The sequence below is a fragment of the Echeneis naucrates genome, chromosome 15 (assembly GCF_900963305.1).
Source record: "Echeneis naucrates chromosome 15, fEcheNa1.1, whole genome shotgun sequence".
NCBI classification, from domain to species: domain Eukaryota; kingdom Metazoa; phylum Chordata; class Actinopteri; order Carangiformes; family Echeneidae; genus Echeneis; species Echeneis naucrates.
In genome coordinates, this window is record NC_042525.1 from 1,725,341 (window position 1) to 1,747,680 (window position 22,340).

The following is a 22,340-nucleotide window of genomic DNA, read 5'->3' on the forward strand; positions in this document are numbered from 1 at the left end:
AACGTCAGTTCGACATCAGAAGAGAAACATGTCAGCCTTTTTTTTTTTTTTTTCTGCTGCAGAAATGATCACCGTCTTTTTTCTCATTTTCCAACGTCAGAATTAAAAACCCAAACTGTCTCCATGACGACAGGCGGCTCATTTCCGCAACAGCTGCCGACAACGCGCTTTATCTCACAATCAGGCAACACAACAGTCCGTCAGCTGCTGGAGAAGCAGGAAGTGTTTTTAAATGGAGTCCCACAGTCAAAGTCCTCCGTGTGAGTCGATAGACGTTCGTCTGACATCACGCAGCAGGAGGAGACGCTGCCATGGCAACAGGCTGAAGAGCGTGTGGTAAAATGGAGGTGAAGCTGCAGAAGCTGTTCCTTTCAGATTAAACGCCATCGTGACTCAACTGTTACACGTTTTAATGTTTTATCGATGCACACTTAACATTGTTCCTCAACCCATAAGGCCCCTCCCACCAGCACGGGGGGGGGGGTTAAATCTGCAAAATAAACATTAGAAAACAATCATTTATTAATATTATAAAACTCTATAATTACACATGCCCGCACTTCATTTAAATTAAAGTTAGTTTTATAGCATGTGTTAGTGATGTCATTGGTAACACACAGGTGTGTGTGTGTCTGCGAACATGCTCTGACACACACAAGTCTTTTGCTGTCAGAAGGTTAAAAATGATGTGTGGCTCTGGGGGGGTAAATGAGGGTGATGCTGATTTTAAGTCTGTTTCACCAGCACTGACATGTTCACCCCCCCCCAGCAGAGAGAGAGAGAGAGAATGTGTGTGTGTGTCGGGGGGGGTGAGGGTTTGCTGGCTCCGCCCCCTCAGGCCTCCTCCTGCTCAGGGAAGTTGAGGATCTTGCGGTGGGCCTGTCTCAGGTACTGCTGCTGTTTGAAATACACCTTGAAGGCTCCTTTAATGGCCACGAAGGCGATTCCCCCCTGAAAGGTGAAAAACAAAACAAAGTGATCAGACACGTGGAGACGCCACACAGGAGCGATTCATCCTGTCTAAGGACCACCAGGGGAGCCACTGAAGTCTATGGGAAAATGTCCCCCTCCTCCTCTCAGATGGATAAAATTCAGCTTGGTCTGAAAACATGGTCACCCACCAGGATGGTTCTCTGCAGGTTGGAGTTGACGCTGCTGAACATGAGCTTCCCCACAATGGTGGCGATGGTGGGAAAGACCAGGGCGCCGCACAGGATCCGCGTGGCTGACACGTGGTCTGCCAGTGGACTGGCCTCTGCCGGGATCCGGGGAACCGGGCAGCCGATCCCTTTGGAGAAGAACCGCAATAAAATCACTTTTACACAACAAAGTGTCTATTCAGACTTCAACTGAAGAATCAGCTTTTTCCTGAGTTAGTTCAGATTCGGATCAGAAAAAAAAAAACAAACAGGATCAGACGGATGCTTTGAACACGTGAATAAAAACATAACTTTTTCTTATAAAGAAGGCGTTTGTGGTTGTAAACACGGAGGGATTGGTTTTCTGACCTGGGAAGATGCTGTTGAGGATCTGCAGTTTGTTGGAATATTTCCTCCACAGTCGCAGCACGTAGTCCTCCCAGCGGATCATCTTGCCGAGGATCAGCATGACGGGGATGGTGGGCAGGCCGATGAGCAGGAACAGGGGGTCGGCCCGCTCCATGACGTCCAGGCCCTCCTTGTGGCCCACCACCTGCCAGCACGGAGCAGCGGGAGGTGAGTAAGTACAGCCTCAGCCTTTTAAACACAGGCTGCAGAGTGCTGTAGATCAGCTTCAGCAGAAAACACTGACAGCCTTCAGGAGAAACACGGCAACCAGTCATCACTCACAACAACCCCTCAAATTAGAGCAAAGCCAACTTCAAGTGTGTGTTTAGATGTTTTCAGCTGGCCGTCAGGATTTAGGAAGCGGGAAACGTCGGCAGGAAGCCGCAGCGGTGACGTGAGATATCTTCATGAGCCCAAAAGTGAGGAGGAGCTCCGAGAAGGCGCAGCAGGAAAAAGATGAAGGTGTGAATCAAATCAAAGGAAGATATTAACTGTGACTTTCTGCTGTGAAATAAAAGACTGAACCAATTTACTGAATTTCAGCCGTCTGTGCAACAATAAAATCTACAAGCCAATCAAATGATATTAAATGTGGAGGAGACAGAGACGGGACTCCAGGACGGTTACACAAAGACAACACATCTACACATCTATCTATTCAAATATGATTCAACACAATTCCCTTCTGGGACACCAATGCAACTTTTCAGTTGAGCAATGACGATGTTTGCTGTGTTTTTAAGGAAAGACTAATTGAAATTGTTCCCCTTTGGCAGATTAAAGTCTTTAAAGTTCCACATTCATGTATGTAATATGTTCATTTTTAGTAATTCAGTGTTCTCCTCTTTCCTGATTTATTTTCTGAATGAAGTCACCCGCTCTTCTGAGAGGAAGATGACTGTTCTCTGATGATGTCAGCGGCTCCTGACCGGCTGCGTCGATCAGCACGTTGAGGAAATCAGTGAAAAAGAAAAACCAGCTCTGGTTTTTCAGAACAGGAGGAACCCCCCCCCCCCCCCCACCTGCATCACGGTGACGGCTCCGTAGGTGACGGCGGTCCAGTAGATGGAGCCCACCATGATGCCGGCAGCCGCAAAGGGTCCGGCCTTGGAGATGAGGCGGTCGGCCAAGTCCAACACGTAGACCACCGGACCTGATGGAGGAAAACAGGACGAGGGTCAGACGAGGTTTATTTCATGGTTGTTAGAGTTTAGTTTTTGTCCATCAACACAAACATTTACTCACGTTTCAGAGACAACTATTTAATTTTGGGGGGCATTTTTAATTTAACGATCGATGAAAGAATTACCAATTAGCTGCTGGTTATTTAATGCTAACCAACAGATCATTTCAGCTCTGATGAAATGGATGTTTAACTGTCTGATGCCCCCCAACTGCCAAACAGTTAAAGGCATTTTTGTTTTTTTTAAGTAACGTCAAAGACATTCAGCGACACCGGTTTGTGCGTGAGAGCAAACAGTTTGTGGAGGAATGCAGATCCTCCTCCGTGCTGTTTATGAGGTGATCCTGCTGGTCTGACAGAATAAAGACAGAGAGGCATGGACAGGCTTTTCATTATTACTGCTCCAAAGAAAGAGCAGAACTCCTGATCAGATAAAGATACAAACTTCAGATCAGCTGTAGAAATGGTGAGATTTAACTGATTTAAATGATTAGTTGAGGTTAAGCCGATTCTGAATATGTGGAGACTTTAAAAGGAAAAACAGAACAGCTCTAAAGGGGTTAAAATAAGAGTAAGAGCTGATGACAGAGGGCAGCTCTCACTAAATAACGCCATGTGATCGGACTGTTTTCAGAGCCAACGGAAAAAAATGACAACAATGCAGCTGAGGGAAAGCGAAGTTTGTGTCTGGAGGCTGAAAACATGTGCGGTATGGTGCACACCTTGTGTTGTATTGACAGACAGGGAGGAGGCTCTCCAACGGGTTCCACCCAGAATGTAAAAAAATGGGCAGGTTTATGACAAGAATGTAATAAAGATTCATCTGGAGTCTGAAAACACCTTCGAAGCATCCAGACATCAGGAACAAGAGCCACCGAACATAAAAAAAGGCTCCTGCAGGAGCAACTTCGGGCCGCCTCCGGGGAAATCATGCAACATTTACAGGAAGGCAACCTGATTTCCTCCCTCAGACAGAATATCCCCGTCCTATTAATAACTCAGCCCAGTGAGCAGCGGGCCCAGTCTCTGGGCCAGCTTTTCTTCCAAAATGAGCCAATACACGAGTTTAAAACCTGCATTCTGTCTAATGACCATCAGGGGGCAGATTGTGTTGAAGTCTATGGGAAAACATCCCTCCTCCTCCTCAGTAAACGTTTTCCTGATGAATTTATAGTCTCAGTCTCTGGTTTACAGTCTTCAGTACGACGTGTTTTAATTTTCCAATTTCATTTGGCACAGACAAAATATTACAAAGTGACAAGTGACTGATTCTGTTGCAGTCAAATTTTATTAGCAAGCTCACTGACATGAGTTCAGCAGGAAGCTAAAATCTGCTCTGTCCTCGTGAAGCTAGTTTTCCCCATCTAAGATGATTTGAAACGTACAGAAATTTTTGTTCTACGTCGTCAAACACGACGAAGTGAATATTCGGACAGTCTAGACTGAATGATTAGCTTTGTAATTCCAGATATGATGGATTACTGTTCTGATGTTAGCAGCATTTCATGTCTGCCCATATCTGGGCAGTCAGTGGGTGCAAATATTTAGTACTAACCTCTATGTAAGAAGTCGTTTGTCTGGTGAGACCAGTTTTAATTTAGTGATGCATCAACTTCAGTGACTTAGATTAGAACAAGTCCAAGTCTGAATTCTGCAGACAGTTGCATCAGCTGCTGGCTGTGGAAATAGAGTCTGCAGAAATAAATATAACAGTTTGTGTTTAGGGTGAGCTGTTAAAAGCGTTTCCCCTTCATGAATTATCCAGAGAAACAGTCTCACATGTTTATAGAAAGTGGTCCAAAGGTCAGCCGGGGCTCTGACGGAGCCGCTCGTCTCTGGAGAGGGCTGACATTTATAAGATCGCATCTTTAAAACGGCTATTTTCAGCCCTCTTGTCAAATTGAGTAATAAAGCAGCGAATTGGCAGTGAGATAGTGCTGAGTCACTGGTCATTGTGAAAACAGCACTTGACTCAAGAACGTCTCCCCCTCTGGCCATGTCAGCGGTGGATTGATAAATATATTATGCTGTTTTTTTTATGCCACAAGACAAGTAAAAAAAAACAAAACAAACAAATACTAACTTTTCAACATTTGACAGGAAGACTTCAAGTGAAGGACTTTGGCTCAGACATCTCCAAGTCATCGTGGACAAAGTTATGGCAAACACTTTGGCAGGTACATTTCTATGAGCCTGCAGCAACATTTACAGGAGCCTACTCATGGAGGGTAAAAGGAGTTGGGTTTGAACATAAAACAGACTTAATGAAGCTGTTTGTACAGCCAGGAGGCTTCACGCTGTATACAATTCATCCACTGCTAGCTGTTCACCCATTTCTCTATCTGCAGCTCACTTGAGGACGGAATCCAGCAAAAAAAATAAACAGCAGCAACAAAAAAAAAAAACAAACACTTGGCACTTTTAAAGCTTCTTGAGTCACGACGGAAATATCCCATATTTATTTCAAAAGTAGTCTTGAACACGGCCTCCGTTTTACTGCACCTGTCTTCTCCCGACCACACTGATCTTTGCGAGCTCGAGCACATTATTTTGATGACTGCTATGGAATCTCTTCAGTTTTCTTCCTGCCTAAGCATTACGCCATCACGGCTGGAGGGAACTGGGTCGCCCTTAATGGCCACTGGCAGGACAGAGAGCTGAGCAATTCATTTCAGCCGCTGGCAGCAGATTCCATAATTAAGATAATTAAAAGGGAGGAAAGTGAAGGCGTGAAGGTGGGTGGGGGCGCAACTGCAGCTTTTTGGTCGTGGGCACGCTGCTCCAGCTGGCTTGTTTACTCTCTAGGCTGAGAGTCCATAAAGAAGAAGGAGCAGCAGCAAGGACACGTCGTCCTCAGAGTTAGACTGCCAGCCAAATTAGCATGATAGTCTGTCTTTGGCTCTGCAGCAGGTGCTGCTGGGAGTTTGGCCAGGACGGCGTACAGCTCCCTGCACTCTGAGGGCTGCAGTGTTGCTGCCTCCTTTCTCTCTCCTGCACCAAAAGTTGGTGAAAACAATCAAAACCTAGGTTAATAGGAAATGTGATCTGTGGCTCCAAAACAACCCCCACCACCTCCATCTGTTCTGGGGCAGGCGGGGGGTCCCCACAGTGAGCAAATTTTGAGTACTGCTTGTCAAGCTTGCAGAAATTAGTTGCCCTCAGCAGCAACCTGAAGAAAATAAGCGCCGTCGCAGCCTCCCCCCTCCCCCCTCCCCGTCTGTACCTTACCTCAGCTTCACCTCCCCCTCCCCAAGAATGAAAACTGTCATCATAGCATTGCCACCAAGCTGTGAAATTGCTATTATTCTGAGGGCTAATTAAAGCTGCTGCAAAAAGCTGAGCTCGTGAAACAAAGCAGGTGAAATCGTATTGGAAAGAGGAAATGCATGTCTGTACTCTAAGTTAAAGATGATACAGCAACAGGCTGTCTCAGTGACATGCAAATCATAAATATCAGGTAGCGCTGCGTCTGTGTAGCCATGATAAAGAAAGCACGGCTGGAAGAAAAAAAAAAAAAAAAAAAAGGAGGAACGCTGCAGCGATGATGCAGCAAAACAGACAATGCTGTACCAGACAGGCGCCTTAATGCCCAACATATCCTGCAGCTACTGAGGGGAGCAAACAGCCTCAGCTCAGACGTGGAGAAACTTACTCCTCTTCGTGGGAATACTACTTCACAAAGTACGACAGGAGATATAAACTTTTTAAGTGCCAATTTGTCTACCGTGTAAAAACCAAATACATGTAGGAGACAATCTGCTGCTTCAACAGCTCGGTGGTTTTTACTTTCCTGCAGGATGAAAGTCAAAAACTGTCAACAATTACAGGAAGTGATGAGAACTTAAATCAGGGCCAAACAAAACAATCGTGATGTGGTTAAATCCATCTACGTGCTTGTCCAAGTAACAAACTCAAAGCGTTTTGAAAATGCATTTTGACATCCCGCAGTGCCAGAGATGCAAAACTAGCAAATCATACTGCAGCGTTTGCATGGAGAGCTCAGCGGGAAAGGATCCCGTCTGAGACACATCCTGTTTCTAATCCAGAGATGTCACCGTCACCGGGCAGAGTTCTAATGATGTGTGAAATGTGATGTCGGGGTCACAGGGAAACACTGGAGGACAGCTGTGATTTCACGGATTCATCAGCAGAGCGGCGTCTCCGCTCAGCCTTTGATGAGCTGCTCCGTGACCCACTTTCCTTCCCCGTCCTCCCGCTCGCTCGCTCAGACACGTCCAGCATCCCGGCAGCTCCCAACACCACCTCTGTCTCACACTTCCTAATGGGATTAAGGAAAAGGCACTTTCCCCTGTGGTGGGAGCCTTTCAAGTACACTCAACAGGCCCAGTGCATTTAAAAACCCAGCTCCGCTTCCTGCCCAGACACACTCAGCTGGAGGAGGAAAATTAACCCCTTCGTCACCAGATCATTGTGGTTAAATCTGTTTGTCCGTTCTATTCCTCATTTGTGTGTGTTTTTTTTTTTTTTTGTTGTTGTTTTTTTTTATATCAAGAACAATCTCCAAATTTCTGTAATGATTTGGATTATGACAATTACTGACGCGTGCTTACACTTCCTACGTCTTCCTGTCGCTAACCTCTGGGAGTCAGCGTTGGACTCCTCTGATGTTATATCTGGCTGATTTGTCTCAGGTGCTGAGGGCACCCCCCTTTATAAAAACATCTATTCCCCTAATTTATCGTCTTCCTGTCAGTCTTTTACGGTGGATGTGTTTATTGCATATATTCTCATGATATTTTCATTTAGATCCCCAACTGATCCAGACTGGTCCAAGTTTCTCTCACCCTCCGTCATCTGAACTGAATGAAAACCAAAGAAAGTTACACACAACTAAACCAAAAAGGTAACACAAGGTTGTGGTTGCTTATATAAAGGCAATCAATCAGTAGGTCTGCCGCAGTAGAGAGGAAGTTCACTTTCAAAATAAACTACTGGCCCATCCATCACTGCGCTCTGTTGCTGTTGGCCAAACCACTTTAAGATTCACGCACATGACAAACGAATACAAAGTTCAGAGTGGGCACCAGGAGCTGATGAGCTTGAGGTTAAACATTTCAGATTCTGGCCCACGAATCCTTTTTTATAACCTGCAGTTACAAAAATAAAGAGCAGGCCAAGAATAACTACCCACAAACACATAACGATGTGGCTCGCTGATGCAATGTGCCTGAATCACGGCTTCAAACGCTACTGTGTGAAACAGAGACTTGATTCATGATGTCTCGAAGCCAGAGCATGTGAGTGAGACTAACATTCAGTAAGACAAACATGTTTGTGTATCCCCTTTGAAAGACCTCACGGACCGAAATAGAATCAATTTACATTTAGTTCAGCCGGCGACTGAATATTATTCCAAAAAATATTTGACTAAACTTGGCCGTTAAGGTTTTTGTTTTTTTGTTTTTTTTTAAGTCACCACCATTGTTTTTCAACTAGTTAGCAGTAATAAATTTATTCCTACAGTAAGAGGAATAACCGGAGTGTACCTGACAACGTGCCCGAAGATAGACGAGACTTTTTGCCATGTTGCTTGGCAACCGGTCAGGCACAGCTTCACTGCGATTTCACTGAATCACTACACATCTTTGTGTCTTCCCTTCAACACAAAGTACCGGACACAACGAGGTGTTTGCATTACTGGCATTTTCGGGCTCTGAGTATAAATTCTGATTAAAATTAAAAACCTGTTCTCTGGCCGACTTTGGTCAAAAATGCTTTCAGTTAAATGCACGGCAGCAGACACGATTTGACCACTACGGTGAACTGTTGGGTTTTTTTTTTTTTTTAAATAAACAAGAACAAAAAGCAGAAAAGCCTAAATGTAGGTTGATTAATTATAGCTCTAAAAGATGACATCACATATCACAGCAGGTCCCTTAAACTGAGGCAGCCAGAATTATTATTATTTTTAACACAGAAGCTTTCTCTGAAGAAGATCTACAGCAAACAGCTTTCATTTCATTTTTTATGAAGATTTCAAGTTAATACTAATTTAGGTAAAAATACATATTAAAAGTAATCTGTTGAAATGGTTCCATTCAGTTGTCAGAGTCAGGCTGCCTGCTCTGAGTTTGGTTCAGCTCAAGGTGTTCTCTCTTATAAAGGGAGTTAAGTGCTTGCTCATGGTGGGACCTTAGTAAATGCAGTCAATAATATATTAATATTAAAGCATATGGGCTAGACTGTATGCTCTATATGAAAAGTGCCTTGAGATCTGTTGTGATGTTATAGAAATAAATGGACCTGGTTGTGTTATTTGAGTTAACGTCATAATGTCCCAGATCTTTGATGAAAATTACAAACTTCTTTGTGGTTGAACATCGTTTCCAGATTTGCATTTATTTTGAAAGATAAATTGTGTATTTAAGACTGTACATCTGCATATTTTTTTAGCCAAATGAGTGAATTTCAATTCTACCCATTAGACTATCCATTACCCAATGATACATCACAATCAATGCCACCCTGTTTTAATATTTATTGTCCATTATGGTTTGATAAATATTGGCTTTTTAAATTACACAGTGCAAAAGCCCAACTAGGGAGAGAAGCTGACAATTAGCAGTAGCTATAATGAGCAATACATAATTTATTTATTTATTGAATAGGGACAATGCAACTGAACGTAGTTCCAGTGGAATATATGAACCTAAGCCAGCCTGCTGCAGTACGGCCTGAGGAGCCTTTGTGCTCCACCAGCTGAGCCATCAGGGTGCCACAAGGCTGTCTTCCACAGGGAGTTTATAGGAACTGCACCATGTTAGATATATTTTTTTGTGATGCAATGAAAACATCTTTTTTTTTGTGAGCTAATAAACGTGACATTTTGATGACTTTTCATCATCACTTAACATTTAAATGTGTTATGAAGGCCTGCTGGGCTATTCTGTCTGGCTACAGGCTTGAACCAAAACTAATTAACAGTTCTAGTGGGACCTGTGACCGAATTAAAAAAAAAAAAAAGGAAGAAGCCAGACAGAAACACAGCCAAGTGTCCAGTAACCAGCTCTGAGAGGGAGACAAACATACACAGGTTATTTACTGAGGTGGAGGAAGCTGAGCTGAAACCCTCTGTTTATAGCACCAAAGTGACAGTGCAGCCCCGGTCACTATAAATAAACATGAACCTGTTTACCAGCTGGGCCAGGCCTCCTGCAGACATTGTCTTAAGGCCAGCTCCTGTCTCACATTGCAAATTCACTCTCTTTGAGGCTGAAACGCAAGCAGCAGGGGCCGATGTGTAACAAGTGTGCTTAACCTTAAATTTGTCTTCATACTAGTCAAGAAAGCGACCACTCTGGGAATAAACCAACATGACTGTGTCGGCTGTATTGGAAATATATATATATATTTTTAATATATAATAAAAGGGGATGAAGACTGTCGTCCTGAAGACACATGTGGGGATCCAAGGCAAAGAAAAACAGAAGAGAGCGGCCAAAGGCATGGCATGGTGTATTTTCATTAGATGAGTCATAGCTGGTGTTTGGGAACAATTGAAGCCCTCGTCACTCTGACGTGTGGAGATAATTGAGGCAGTGAGTTCTCTAAACGGCTGTTGGTCAATCAGCTGGGATCTCGGCTGCTTTACAAGCGAGGGCTCTTCTGTTCCTCGTCAGGGCGAAAGGAAATGTTTATCCAGATCACCACAGAACCTATGCTGGCTCCGGAGTAAATAAACATGCACTCAGGCAAGACAAACTGAAAAGCTCTCAGAGTTTTGGGTACAGTTACGGGCAGCAGCCATTAAGAGTGCCCTCGGAGAGGAGCTTCAGCAGGTTATTCACATGGAAATTAGCTCTATAATGCCGCTTCAGTGTTGACAGCTTGTGGAAAATGAGAAGTGTAATGACATTTAGAGAGCACAGTAAATGTAATTCAAACTAGAGAGTAGAAAGGTTACGGCACTTTCTCAGTATATTAGTGTTGTTTGGCAACTAGCAGATAGGCGGCCTTTCACTGTCTTCTTAGCACCATAACATATTGTTCTCAAGCTGAATATTACTCAATTTGCCCCGTGTTTATTATTAATTAGAATAAAATTGCGCCTCCCTAACTCTCCTAATGATCAATCCTGAACCGTCATCCCGACAATGAAAGGAAAGGAACGGACTCTTCATTATCTTCTAATTCTCTCTCCCCCAAACTTTTTCTCCCCTGTCAGATGTAACCCACCCAGTTTTGGAAAGACGATGAGGTATTCTGCGTTGCATTGGGGGCAGGCAACACGTGCCGTGCTGTTGCCGCGCTGCTTTTCATCCACCCAGCGCTGCAGACAGGACTGGTGAACCCACTTGGTGGAGCCGCGGCAGTTGCACGGACGCACCCACTCCGCTGTGCGGTCGTCCTCGTCTGTGGCGAAGCACACCCAGCAGCTCCTAAAAACAAAACACACACACAGGTGGGATGAAGGCTGCACGAAACTTAAGGGTGTCAATTTTCAAGTAAACTTTTTTTATATTACAAATTACAGAACATCAGTTTTACACAATGTCACACACTACTTCTAGATCAAAGTAGTGTGATGAAAACCTCAGACTTAATTTACAATAATGCTTCATTCAGTAAAATCCACTGTAGTGAAGTAATTTCTCTTCGTTCACCATTATTCTGTAAAGGTGACAACGAGGAGGTTATCATTAGAGAGTGACACACATGTGAGAGCATCTGTTTGTTTGTAGATGAGAGAGAAAGAGTGAGCAACACTAATAAAATCATTTCACACTCAGACTCAGCAGCACTTCAAACATGAACCAAGTTTTGGACTTAGATCAGGTCTGTTTGGATGTTTCACTGAGAAAAGTGTCTGTGAGGCAATTTTTCAAAAACACTCTTTTTCAGAATAATGATGAAGTTGCCGATCAAAGTCTCTGAAATGATTCCAGACTAAATGGACTCGAAACGAATACACACACAGAAAATGTAACCGGGCCAGTCAGTGACTGTGCACGAAATCAGCCAAGATCAATACATACACCCTATAGGCAAACTAGCAGTAACACTGACTGCTTGTCAAGCATATCTGACAGGAAATGTTCAATGGACACACACACACACACACACACACACACACACACACACACACACACACACACACACACACACACACACACACACACAATGGGTCAAACAATTCCCCATAAAGGATTAATTCTCCGATCACCTCAATGTCAGATTCCAAAATTCAATACTTGGACCAATACAATCTGAAAGTGGAAACCTTACACCTTTCTTGCTGTTTCTCTTTCTGGCCAAATCTTGTTTTTAGTTTGAGCTGCATCCTACTGACACCGCCTTTAGAATTAATCACACCGAGACTGAAAACCAACTCGGGCATCCCTGAGCGCGAATACGATCTGATAAAACACAGCCAGGACGAGCAGGGGATCAGACAGGACACAGACAAACTGAGGACAGAGTCTGCCTTTTGGGTAATATCCAGACAAATGCCTTATTCTGGCCTTCAGTCAAACCACATTAACACCCCCATCCTCTCCTCCCTTTGGCATAAACTGCTCCTAAAATTAGAAAGAGGTATGAGGCAGGAGTCGTCCAAGAGAGGAGCCATTAGAGTGTTTGGAGGATGGCACAGCGGACAGGCCAATTAACTGGATTCCTTATTTTCACACACACCCCCTCACCCGACGACCAACTTCCCCAACCTCAACCCCCTTCATCTCTTCCACAATTTAAAGCAGTGTGATTAGCTGGAGGGTTAGTCACCCCTGTGTTTCTCCACATGTGGCCAAATTCAAGGATCTAGTTGCATTCTTATTTTGGTTGATATAACAATCGTACTGTCGGCTGGATGTGAATAATTGGTTAACCCTTTTAGACCCTCGTTAAGGCTTTTTCTTTTTCTAAAAAATAAAAAAATATGCCACCAAGTCTACACATCGGTACAACTTCTGCTAATGTTGTGTGTCACACAACAAAAACTCACAACCAAGAACAACCACTGAAACCAACACCACACACTGAATGTTTCCTTATTTTTATAGAAAAACTGAGTAAAGCAGAATAACCAAGGAAAAGTTGTTCTCATGTCTTTGGGTCATTCTAGAGCTTATCTGAAGTTTTTATCTTTATCTGATCAGGAGTTCTGTTCATTAATGATGAAAAATCAGCTCCAAATATCTGATTGTCTTTGTTCTGTCAACAACTCAAACATACAGGACTGATCCAGAGACTTTGGATATACAAGCAGCTGTCAGCTCAGCCTCTGAATGAGACGTGACCGTGGAAGTAAACAGAAGTAAACCAGCAGAGCTCCAGTCAGAGAGTGACGCTGATCTGAACTTTAACTTAATTCATGAGTTTATCAACCAAAGTCAGTTTCAAACCCGAACAAATGAAAGTATTGTGTTGCAGATTCTGTAGTTTACAGGACCCCCCCCCCCCCCCCCCGCAAAAAAAAAAACAACTGCTCCAGCTCAAATATTTACAGACCAATGACGCTCTAAATACAAAGTGATTTATTTATATATGACGTAAATGACTCCATGATCTTGAGGAAGGTTGAAGAAAACTTCTAGTTCTCACAAACTTGAAACAAAGGCTATTTTTGTGTCATAATTATTAAAATTGAAATGAATAAATGAAATACAGCATTATATAGCTGGGACTGTTAGAAACTGACAGCTGCCTTCAACCCAGTTGCAGCCCAACTATTGATGTGTGACATTTACAGTCTCATTTTCATAATTACACCGAAGCTCGGAACAGCTGGCATTTTACCGGATGAATGAAACAATGATTAGTCTGTACACACACACCTCCTATAAACCCATGGCAAAAATTCAAGGTAGCGGGAGACTATAATAGAAGTTGTTTGTTTGCTCTCAGGCTATAATTATGTACATTTCTGGCATTAACGTTTGTGCTACAAAATCTGTGATTATTGCTGAGCTTAACCAGCAGCTCTCGTTGCTCCATCATGAAATCTACATCAACATTTAGGTCTGAGTTTGTCCACGTCATGACAATCAGGCTTACGACTGGGATGGCCAGCCATGACTGATTGTAATGTGGCATAAATTTGATTTAATGTAGAATAATATTTTGCATTTTGTTCTCGCAGAAAAAAAAAATGTTTGAATTATAACCCAATTTGTGTTTAGTCTACCAGCTCCTGCAATTTGGATATCAGACTGGGCCATATTGCAATTTCAATTACATTTTGATGGATTGTGCAGCCTTAATGGAAAGCTACCAAACAGAGCAGTATCTCCTCTCTGACAGGGTTTATAGAAATAGCTTGATGCAGTTTAGTGTTTAATTTCCTGCCTTTAACCAATGTCAGATATGCCTGGAATGAAGGAAATCTGCAGCTCTTCTACTCTCTCAAGGAAGTGGGAAACAGTTCTTGTGTGATCATAGACTGGATATAAAAGCTGGTGTGGACTCAGGAGCTGAAAAGTGAGATTTAATGTTGAGGAGCCTGAAGTCTGGATTCAACCTAATGGCCATCAGGGGGGCAACGCCACTGGTTCTGCTGAAATGTGGTAAATGGCACTATGAGCTTTATTACCACAGAAACTATGATGCGTTTTTGTGTCTAACAATTGAAACACTAGGACACAACAGTCCACGGGACCTTATGTGGGAACATTAAACTTCATGAACACAAACTGTCTCAATGTATTGACCACCTGTTTCATTCATATTTAAATTTTTTCCTGACATATGATTGCAGTACAAGTGGTCTCCGTGTGTGGCCTTGCCCAAAATACTTCGAGGAGGTGATTTAGATCCTGTTTTACTGCCCTGTGCCTTGTTGGCAGCTCCTGAGTCATGGCAATCATCATGACTAACTGCGATGGAGACATCGGTCCCTAACATGCCCCTAATGGAAAATAAAAATAGGAATTTAAGAGAGGTTGGTGGGTTTTTCTAGTCCCCTCAGATACAAAGTGTTCTGGGTGTCCACCTCCGGCTGCAATCCCACATCAGCTTCAGTAGCTGACACAGCAAATCCCCATAGCACATTGGACATTTCATCCCTCCTGCTTCCGCAGTTGAATAATGGATGTCAAATCTGCGGCCTTCTGTCATCATCATGCTGAGGTCGAGCTGTGCTCTGTTACTAGGTACACGAGGGAGGGGGTGGGAGGAGGGGGTCTCAAAGTTGAAAGACTGGTGATTGCCAGCTTGGATTATTTGTTCAGGCTGCTGGCCATTCATAAGGATGATTTTCCAATTGTCCACGATGCTGAATAAAACATGACAATGCAGGAGAGGAGCCCACGGGTCGAGGCGCTCAGGTAACACAAGGCTGTCACACGTGCCGAGTCGAATAGAAACATCAGGCTTCTGTTCACATTTCTGTCCTCACCCCAAAAAAAAAAAAAAAAAAAAATCAGCAAGTTACCCCTCACCTCCCCCTTTGCTTCTGACAGGTATGTCAGGGACTGTGTCCTGTTACATCTAACTCATTTCTGTTACCCTGCAAAGCTGGCGAAGGCTAATGAGATAATATTAGTGTATACATCATTTTCAATGCCCTTCACTGAGGGGCTTAACATCCCAAAAGACTAAACAGAGACTGAAATTGAGGCAGTTATACAAAGTGAGTATGAGCAGTTTAGCAGAACAGTGGAAAGATGTCTCCAGAAGAGCATGATGGCGGAGAACAAAGCCGAGCACTCCCTTGGATTCACCGGCTCCTATTCCTGTAACCGAGCCCTACAGCATTACAGGAGCTAAGACAACAGCACAGAAACGCTATCCTCCATGCGAAACTTTAATCTCTGGCTCAATGTCACCGCAACGCTATTTTAACAGAAGACTGGCAGATAAACCTACACTACACATGTACAAAATGGTCTCTTGATACAGAGAAAGTCTGCACGGTTTGACCCGAGAGGTGCTTTGTAATCCTTGGAAATGAAAAGATAAATCAGATAAAAAAAATCTGATTAAAAAAAAAAAACAAACCCTGATTGAACAAATAGCAGGTGCGGCAAACACAATGTGTTCACAACATGTATTTGCATATTTATGCTCAAATGGATGAAGTCCAAACCTGTGGAGATAGAACACCGATCAATGCTAAAATACCTGGCATTATTTCCCTGGTGCTAGCAAGGTCAGGGAGGTTTACACCAAAATCTGATGATGGCGTCTTGCCTGAACAGCTCTGATGCAAGGTGACCTGCCGTCTCCACTGCTTATTTACATGTTCAACAGGCAAACTGGAGAGGGGCTTTGCTGTTTTCACCATGAGCTTTAATCCACCTAATGCTAACCAACCGCTTTGAAACTTCAAGAGCATGCGAGTAGCAGTGTGTATTATCCCCTTTATTTTTGAAAAACCTTCAAGCTGCCAGGATCAAAAGAATGTGCAGCATTGAAGGACTGTAGATCCTTTTTGTAAAGCAAGGCCAACATCCTGTGTTTCACTTCAGCTCTGAGAGGGATTTTAAAAATCTGAGAAGCAGCAGGACTGTGTCATAAAGTCACACAGCCTCAGGAGGGGTGGGTGGACTGAAGGGTGATGGTGGGGGGGCTCTGAAGGAAAACAGGATGTCAGCGTGATTGACACCACGTACAGCGATGAGCTTGGGGCTCATTGCTGCTTTCTCATCATCTAAAAAGTCAGGCTTACCCTCTTTAGTGAGTCCATAAGCCACCCTACAAAGGTGCCTTTCACTCAGCAGTGGTCACATGACTGTGGGAAAACTTGAAGCTCCTCAGCACAGGCAGAACAGCGAAGCACCAGATTCTGGTCTCCAAACATCAGGGCGCCACCACCTCTGACTGCGTCATTTCTCGTCCACGTCACTTAAACAACACCACCACCCTGCCACCCTGTTATGGTGTAGCTTCTTACTACCCAGTCTAAGTTTAGTAACTTTCATGTGTCAGCACCTGGATAAAAGAGTCTTTGGCAGATAAACACAGAGCATCAGTTGTCGCACATTCTCAGAAAACATCTCACACAACTGTGGGTATTTTCCTCATGAGCTGCGCTGAATAACAGCGCCCGCAGAAAATTGTGCCATTGAAAATACAGCAACATCATACATACAACTGTGACCACAGTGAAAGACAAGTTATTGCATATATATTATTGTACATTACAACTACTGAATGTGGTGTTCAAAACAGCAACACTTCATCTTTAAAAAACTGATCCGTAAACATGACTCAATGTGTTTACGTTGCTCACTGCCTGGTAAATATTTAGCTACTGGCAAAACTAACACATGAGCCTCCTTCCTCTATTACAGCATCTGGTCACTTTATAATAAATGTGCACTGAGCACTGGGCCCTTTGTATCGTAACAACACGTGCACAGAAGTCGAAGCTAAAGCGTTTGTTTACGCTTTGCCTGGCCCATGACTGGCTGGCCTCCAAAGTTAAGAAGGTGGATTACAATCTTTTAATCCAAAACTTTCCATTTATGCAAATCCCCAGATTTATGTGGGCCTCTCTTTCATATGCCACATTTGTCTCCAATACCACTTTCATTTCACTGTGCTGTCTTTAAATGTTCAGTTATAAAAGCTATAAAGGGTCAGACATCATTAGGAAAAGGTTCAAGATACACCCCTGAGTTTTGGGCCAACAGTGTAACAGGAAGGCTTTTAGTTAATGGCCTGTTTTTAAACAACTCCAGCTGGTTCACTAAACCAGCTAGTTAAAGATTTGTGTCATTTGGGATGAGCTGTGACTAATGTTTACACCAGGTAACGCAAGTTCCTACAAGCTGCATGTTACTCTTGCAGAATCAGTTTTGGTTTTTTTTTACAAGTTCATGCAGTTGTTTTGAGCTAACAGGCAAACTACTTAAAACAAAGTACAATATTTTATAACCTGGTGGAATTATCACTAACTTTGTGACCATGATGGCCAAGCAGATGCATGCATTTCATTCCCTTTACTGTGAAGAATAAACAGATAAAACCTAAAAAAGATTGCACATTCCAAGGAAGCTTAACTTTTCACTTGATTTCAGAAAAACGCAGCTCAAACATCTTTCAACTGTTTGTTTCGTATTCAAGAAGAAAACTGTCACTGAATGATAGCCTGTAAACATCGTGACATCATCCCTAAATTTCACTAAATCACAGCTACTGAGTTTAACCACCCGTGAGTCATTATTAGCCCTTACTCATACAGTACATATTTATACAGGCATTCACACTACAACTACTGGGTGAGTGGTCTGGACAACAAAAGACGAGAAAAATAAAACAAGGAGGTTGTGCGAGAGCCAATAAAAAGGTCAGCCTCGATTGAAATATGTCTCCCACATCTATTTGTGAAACACTGCATTGCAGGGGCAGCTTGCTGCTTGTGGCAGGTCAGATAAGAGCCTGTGGAGCCTTATGTTTGTCAGCGATAGAGGCTGGGTACACAACCATGGGCAAGGGGACATGACATACATCTTCCGCTATCAGCTCCTCAAACACTGTCGAGGTTATTGTCTCTGCCACACACCCACAGCACGCAGCTAGAACACATTTCATAAAGCTCACATGCCCTTCCTTCAGTTCAATATTGACACAAAGTGCCGTGTCAAATTCCTGCAAACGGCTATGCATCGTGCAAACTATGGAACGCTGGTGACCATCTTGAGGGAAACGGCACTCCGATGTGCTTGAACCTGACGCTGCAGCATCCACTCAGACAGAGGATGGAAAATTCTGGTCACTCTCAGAGCATGACAACATGTGGCAAGCAGCCAGCATGGCTGAACACCTATTTTATTATTTCATACAGTTTCATTTAGATGTGTCTGAATTAAAAGGGAAAAAAAAGCTTATTTGCTTGATTATATTTCATCACATATTGTTCTGCACTCTGTGTGCGGACAGGTTTGTTGTTCATAATGTGTATTGTCAGACAAATGAAAACAGTGAGCTTGGTGAGTCAAAGCACTAAAGTTACTGTGCATCAAGAGCCCATAATAATTATTTTACTGAATTCATTACATAGACCTCAACTGCTCATCCCCAGAATAAATTAACCTAACCCTAACCCTGTAATTTATTTTTTTTTTATATACATTCCAATACACACACACACACACACACACACACACACACACACACAAAAAGAGATAACAATTAGAATTTAGAGGCAAATCCAGCACATTCAAGTGTGTCATTCAATACGTGCATTATGATAAAACAGAACTGCATTCAATAGGAAAACTGCTAGATTCACCATCAAACACCTAAACGTGCAGACAAATCCCCAAAAGATGGGAAAATCTTGTTTTACTAAATACTACCAAAACAGAGTATTAGAAAAGTCTTACATGTCTAGTTTCTATCGTAAAGAATAAAACCATCCTTTTTAATTTTGATGGTGCAGTAAACGTTTTGTTTACATTAGATCAGCGACTGATCCTTTAAGTACATTCAAAAACACCAACATCACACAGAGACTGAGCTCGAGCCAGACTTGGGCAGATAAGGAACTACCTGTCCCCAACAAATCTGAGGGCACGACAGCTCACACGGACTGAAAAGGATCCTGCTGTTGCTAAAACTGTTCAGATTCTTAACTGCTCAGTGGATGAGCTTTGCTTAGTTCGACCCAACAAGTACACACCCTACTTTTTAACCAAGTTATGCTCAGGGAAGTCAAAACAGTAAGATTGAATGAAATCTGTAAAGTAAACTGAGCACTCCATTTCTGGGGGCTCTCATTTCTTTGTCTAGTTTCACCATTACATAAAACCAATCCTGTTATTTGACTACACTGATGAAAGGCAAAAAAAACATCATGCCAAACTACCTTGTGAGTCATTTACTGATGTGAGCTAACCACAAACACAACACACTTCAAATATTTAGCTGCAAAGGCATCGCGTTCAGCCTACTTGTGTGCAACATTTTTGCTTTATAGAGCAGAAAAATCTGCATCAAAATGGGGAAACAATACTGGAAGCAGAACAAAGCATGAAGTGATTCTTTTGCCAAAATAACAAAGGAATCCAAACAAAAATCTGAATAATAACAGCCTGAGTGTGGATTTAACTTGTTGCCTAGAAGCTGGCTGTTAGCTATCATGAACCAAAAAGAAGCAGCCTTTCAGAAATGGATTGGAGACTGCAGTGTGTGGGTTTTAGGTCTGGTGTTACTGCCAAAATAACAGCTATGAGCAGGGTTCAGGCCCTTGCACTGCGCAGTTGCAGACTGTGTCCCCTTACATCCCCAGAGAAATTTTCTGAGGGTGGGATTATATGCATTTATAGCTCAAAATAATTCCCTGCCCTTCGCAATGAATTCCATGAAACAATACGACCGTTAAAACCTGCGGTTTTGGATTGTGCTGAGCAAAGCTATGATATACCCAAAGTGCCGGCAGGCATGACAATGTCAGAAGACGTGTCTGAGCTTCTTATGTCAGCTGGAAACTTATCGCTGCAACTTTCCACAGGCTTCAAATGGACTTTGCCAACTTGTATCTACAGGAGTTGTACAGCTGGGAGAGTTAGGCAATGTGATGAAAACCTAAAGCTGTATGACCAAGTGACAAAACTGTGTTGTTACTGAAGAATATTCTTGACCCGATTGGTTTCTGGGCGAGGTCTCGTTCTATTCTAATTTCCTAGACTGTTTGCTAGTTTTCAACAGCTCCAAAGGATTCATTCCCATGACAGTTTTCAGGGAGTTTCCATCGACGAACGATAAACATTACTTTGCTTTGTCCTCATCTTTGTATCTAGTGATGAGTGATGACACCAACTAGGACTACTTCTTTCATGCATTCTTTCCTAAAAGATATCAGCTGGCTCACTCAGACTCAGTTTGTAAGAAGGTAAGAAAAAAATACATGAACCCGTTGTATTGACTTTGTTTTTGGCACTGATTGATAAAATGTGACATAATTTTCATCCAAGTAACAAATGTGAATAAGCTAATTTCACTGATAATCTTTGGTAGATTCATAGACACAGCATTTGTGCCACTAGTGGAAAAAGTTAGAAATCAAAACAGCGGATCGGAACACTTAGATTGTGCTTCTTAAAGACATCTTTCAACTTAACTTACTCTGTGATAGCCACTATTTATAGACCGTTAATCTGCCAGTGGAATGAAAAATACCTTAATTTTTGAAGATAACTTTGATAGCCTTTCCAGCTTTATGAAAGCCAATAACTCCTGATCCCAATTCTTCTGAAGTCACCTTTTTAAATACATAATCAGAACAGTTCTTTCCCTCACATCTAATATGTTTTCCCTTCTGTTTCATGTCTACACAGTGAATGTGACTATTTTTCAATATAGTCACAAACCCAAGGTTTGTGTCTTATTGGTTAGATTAGATTCTTTATTGTTTAATCACAACTGCAGTGTAGACAAAGTTCTGACCAAATTTCAAACTAAATTATACACAAATGGAGGAACCCTTTATGAGTAAAGGGTTCACTCAATCTTTCTTGCTACTGTATGCTCAATATGAGTTTAATGCAAACAGTATTGATACACATAACTCAGACATAGTATGAAGTAACAGCAAGGTTAGGTTTTGGCTGTTATATGAATATGTGGGAGATCCAAAAGCAAACTAAAGTAAACTAAAAACTAGAGTCCTCTCCTCATCAAACAGGCCGGATGTTTTGGTAGAGGTTCAACTGACACTGTGACCTTTGGTTACCTAACTGCCAAAAATGTGGGGGTAAAAAATGAGCATCTATAAAAGTTCAACGTGAATAAATACGAAGTCACAAAGGGGTAGTAAGCCAAATTAAATAAATCAAAGTTAATTCAGTTAACACTGATAGCAGAGGACGTCCTACAAAAACATCCAAACTAGCTAAAGTCAATGGTTGGTATGAAAAGATGATCACACGCTGCCAAGGATTTTAACACAAAAATTACTTCATTGCACCCACATTTTAATGCAACGCAAATTTATTTAGCATGTTAGCATTAAACTTGAACTCACCTGTCCAAATTCTGCTGCATGACCACTGCACCCTGTTCCGCCATTATCGTGGAAAAGCAAAAAAAAAAAAACACCAAACTTGCTTTCTTCTTGGTACAGGACCTTCACTGCGTTAAGGATGAAAGATTAAAATGTATTTACTTATATTTGCCTGGAGCGGGGGTCGGCGTAAAGCCGTTTGCTTGCTTGCTAGCTAGCTAGCCGAGGAGCTAGCCGCATAGGCCTTTTGTGTTGACACGGCGCGTCGGTTGTGAGAACGACGCAAAAGATTGAGCGTGAAACGTCTTCGGCGCGATCCCGACGGTCCCCGGAGCCTCGTCTGTCGGCGGCCGAGGCGCCTCCTCAGGTAAAAACTGTCTTTACGCCGACCACGGCCCCGTTTGTCGCTGGTTTCATCGCGCTGCCGTGACCGTTTGACTCCATTGACTGGCCGTCTCTGAGGCAACGTCAAAGAAAGCACGTCCGTGCGTGCTACGTCATCAAAACAAGGACGACGTCGGCAGCGCAGCCGCAACAAAAAAAAAAAAGGGGGGGCCCCCCACACCGGCTCCTGCGGACATGGGAAATGTAGTCTGGCCATGCTACCCTCCCTCTTGTGGCTAAAAACACCAACTTAATGTCCTGAATCCTCTGCGAACAGATGTGCCAAAGGGAGGCCGCGGCTCCTGGACACACACGGCCG

At 42.9% G+C, this 22,340-nt stretch overlaps 1 protein-coding gene across 1 annotated transcript; it reads right to left on the minus strand.

Moving 5' to 3' along the window:
* Positions 1 to 2: 2 nt before the first annotated feature.
* Positions 3 to 22,095, minus strand: marchf5 (membrane-associated ring finger (C3HC4) 5). The gene is made up of 6 exons (XM_029520550.1): positions 21,659 to 22,095; positions 10,927 to 11,129; positions 2,570 to 2,700; positions 1,509 to 1,692; positions 1,122 to 1,288; positions 3 to 951 (listed from the first exon to the last, which is right to left on the minus strand). The coding sequence occupies exons 1-6, from the start codon at positions 21,700 to 21,702 to the stop codon at positions 835 to 837; spliced, it is 846 nt and encodes a 281-aa protein (XP_029376410.1). The 5' UTR covers positions 21,703 to 22,095; the 3' UTR covers positions 3 to 834.
* Between the last annotated feature and the right edge of the window lie 245 nt (positions 22,096 to 22,340).